Consider the following 3,690-nt stretch of genomic DNA (forward strand, 5'->3'; position numbering starts at 1 on the left):
AACATCTCAAGACATCAGTCAGGAAGTTAAAACTTGTCGCAAATGAGTCTTCCAAATTGACAAATGACCCAAGCATACTTCCAAAGTTGTGGCAAAATGGCTTAGAGACAACAAAGTCAAGGTATTGGAGTGGCCATCACAGCCCTGACTCAAACCTATAGAACATTTGGTGGGCAGTGTGTGAGCAAGGAGGCTAATGATAGACAGCTGAGAGGAATGAGCCAAATTCACCCAACTTATTGTGGGAAGCTTGTGGAAGGCTACACGAAACGTTTGACCCAAGTTAAACAATTTAAAGGCAATGCTACCAAATACTAATTGAGTCGTATGTAAACTTCTGACCCACTGGGAAATGTGATGAAAGAAATAAAAGCTGAAATAATCATTCTCTCTATATTATTCTGACATTTCACATTCTTCAAAATAAAGTGGTGATCCTAACTGACCTAAAGACAGGGAATTTTTACTGGAATTAATTGTCAGGAATTGTGAAAAACTGAGTTTAAATGTATTTGGCTAAGGTGTTTGTAAACTTCCGACTTCAACTGTTTATATCATTGTCTATGGGATCAAATATTTCTCTTTACCTTGTTAGTAAATATGATCTAATACATTTACCAACGCAAGCATTTGATAACATTCAATTGTTTACTAGGGCAAGATGAATGAATTAAGTATTTCTCTGTGTTTCAAAGCAAGCCATCCTTGAGCGGGCGATGTTCAGTTAATGGTCGATTAGGCTTTCAGGGAGCCACTGCTTCACCAACCGACAGAGGACGATATGGCAAACATCTGTCAGCGTGCAAACTGACTCTTCCTCAAGAGTCAAGACACAACAGAGAACTCAGCTGCTTGTGGCTTGCATGGGAGTCACACGACCAGACCCCTCTGTCTGTAAGGCACATACACACAGGAGAGATTCCCCTTGTGATAATCTGTGAATAGCATTATAAACTGGGATGGAACACACCTTAACCTTGGGTTTTGAATGGTTTGCCTGGCACGTACCCTGAAAGTGAGAGGCTCAGTCTGCATTCCTGACTGTGCTCTTGCGAGAGGAAGGAACACCTGCACTCAGCTCAGGGCAGGTCTCTAGTGTGAAACAGGGTTCAAAGACAAGTCACAGAGATGGGCAAAAAGCGCTCTTTCACTCTCACACCACACACACACACCACACACACAACACACACACACACACACACACACACACACACACACACACACACACACACACACACACACACACACACACACACACACACACACACTGGGGGAATACTAACAACTTAAACTGGGTAGATTCTGAGAAATAGGAGAAAGGTCACGCTTCATGAGATTTGTACATAACACACAGCTTCTCAATGCTCTCTTTTGTTCTTGATTTCTTAGAACCGGCAGCCGTAGATAAGTGTTTAGGTGTACTGTGTAGCTATGAGGATGATACACACCATCTTAACCTGACACCATCCCCTTGGGTCTGGGGCCCATCCTTAAAACAACTCTGCATCCACCTATCCCCTCCGTCCATCTGTTACCATGGCAACTGGCGGAGGGCTTCTTCTTCAAAGTGTGTGTTATTAATGGCAAAGTTTCCCCCCGTGTTGCGTGATCACTCCGCACACCACTACACAGCATGCCKTATGCCTTGCCACCACAATCCACTACACAGCATGCCCTATGCCCTGCCACTGCTACACGGGCATGTCATATTCACTGCCTCTCTCTGATCTCTCTCAACATGCAGTTGCTGCRTGCCAGGGGAAAGAACACACATATATGAAGAGGTAAAAAATGAATTCTTGGAGTATTCAAACACGCCCACACCACTGCTCTTTGAATCACTCAATAGTTACAGACATCTCTGGTATGTGGATTTGCATATGGTTGATTACAAGGATTAAGCCTGGTAAGCAAGTTATTTTTAGTCCGAGAATAAACAAAATCTGTGTTCAGGAAACTAGACCCGAGTAGTAGTTTCAAGCGAGCCAGGATTCTGACAGACAAACATGTTGATAGCTTCTGCACGACTGTACTTTTCCATGAATCAAATGTTTAACAACTAACTTCTGCGCCAAGCACATCTTTTTGGGAGGAGAGCTTTGCATGCAGCGGCTGTTCAAGACAAGTTTAAAGAAACAGACTATTCACAAGAGTTACATCTCCAGGGCCCTGGGAGTTTAATTGGGTCGTGGAAAAGCAGTTTCACACACAGAACGCATACAGATTTATTGTTCATGGACACAAAACAAGGCAAAGTCAAGTGTATGAGAGGCCTGATCTGGTGTCAACCTGTGTTCTCTGTCTATCCCACGTACAGTACTGAGCGTCACATGACCTCCATGCAGACATTCCATCCCCTCCCTTTCTCCTCTTTGGTGAGTGTCAATACATGTCTATTCCAGGGTCCTCTGAGGACATAGAGTAGGCCTCTATATACAATMTACACTACTTGCATGCAGTAGAGAGATGTTGGTTCTAGTTCTGGTCCCGTAATCATAAAGCGTCTCAGGGAAGGAGTGCTGATCTAGGATCAGTTTCTTTATTTTAGATCACAATTCATTAGATTACATGGACAGGGTGGCCTGATCCTAGATCAGCATTCCTACTCTGATCTAGACAGGTCCCCCCTGTCCATATACTCTTATTCTTTTGGATCTAAAAAGGCAAAACTGATCCTTCACCAGTTTTTATATACGTCGTTGTTGTTGTTGTGGTTGTGGTTCCTCACTCCTCGTCAGGGTCGGACAGCTCATAGCCCAGGCMGCTGGCGGAGGGGAAGTGTGCCCAGAAGGTTCTGGACAAGTCTTCAATCTTCTCATAACCGGCATGCTCGCGCAGAGCCTCCACCCAGCCGAAGAAGTCAGAGGAGGTCAGAGCCCAGTTGGGCATGCTGCGCTTCTCACGCCCCAAATCTGCTGCTGGGAACCAATGAGAGCACGAGAAGAGAAGAGGACGTCAAAAGGGAACCAATCCGAGTGAATGATACTGCACTTCACTAAGACTGGACACATGACACAACTTGACATGGATTGATAGCCGTTTACGACATACATTATTTTCAGTGTAATACACAATCAACACACAATCTGTATTCATTGATTATACATGTGTGTTTGTGACAGTGATAGAACCACTGTACGGAACCTTTGCTAAAGGGAAGTCTGCCTCACCAATGGGAAAATCTACCCTGGCAATTTTCCCACTTCCCAGCCTTCCTCCCTGCTACACCAACCATAGGAGCCTCGTTCATTTCTCCGTGTTCACCTCTCTGTCACCCCTTCACCGCAACCTGAGCTTAAGCCGCATTCCTTTAACCAAAGTCAATATAATACCTTGTAAAAAAAAAACGTCTTGTCTTCGAATTGAAACCAAAGCCTCCGTTGAGCATCTCAGGCTTATGGTTGATTAAAGACCAGGGCGAGGGGCGCCGGACATCCCCTAAGCCCAGAGATAGGCCTCTCACTGTGGGGTGGTGGGAGAGAGGGCCAGGTCCACGCTGGGGAAGCAGGCTAGYACAACAACACTCCACAGCTCCCAACTCAAACATAACAACGGTGTGAGTGAGAGACTATAGGAATATGATAAGGAACAACACTACGTAGTGTGGAGGCACCAAGGAAGTCTTCTCTTACATCTGTCCCTCTGACCTCTCTCCTTGTCCCTTGCTGTGTGTGTACATACACTGAATGT

The 3,690-nt window shown here is 45.1% G+C and overlaps 1 protein-coding gene across 1 annotated transcript; it reads right to left on the reverse strand.

Moving 5' to 3' along the window:
- Nucleotides 1-2,148: 2,148 nt before the first annotated feature.
- Nucleotides 2,149-2,946, reverse strand: LOC139025877 (otospiralin-like; the record flags this gene model as incomplete). Its single annotated transcript, XM_070441113.1, has 1 exon — nucleotides 2,149-2,946. A coding segment is annotated over one exon (222 nt), but the record flags the coding sequence as incomplete, so codon positions are not given.
- Nucleotides 2,947-3,690: the final 744 nt, after the last annotated feature.

This window comes from Salvelinus sp. IW2-2015, unplaced genomic scaffold, assembly GCF_002910315.2.
Source record: "Salvelinus sp. IW2-2015 unplaced genomic scaffold, ASM291031v2 Un_scaffold3463, whole genome shotgun sequence".
Lineage (NCBI taxonomy): Eukaryota > Metazoa > Chordata > Actinopteri > Salmoniformes > Salmonidae > Salvelinus > Salvelinus sp. IW2-2015.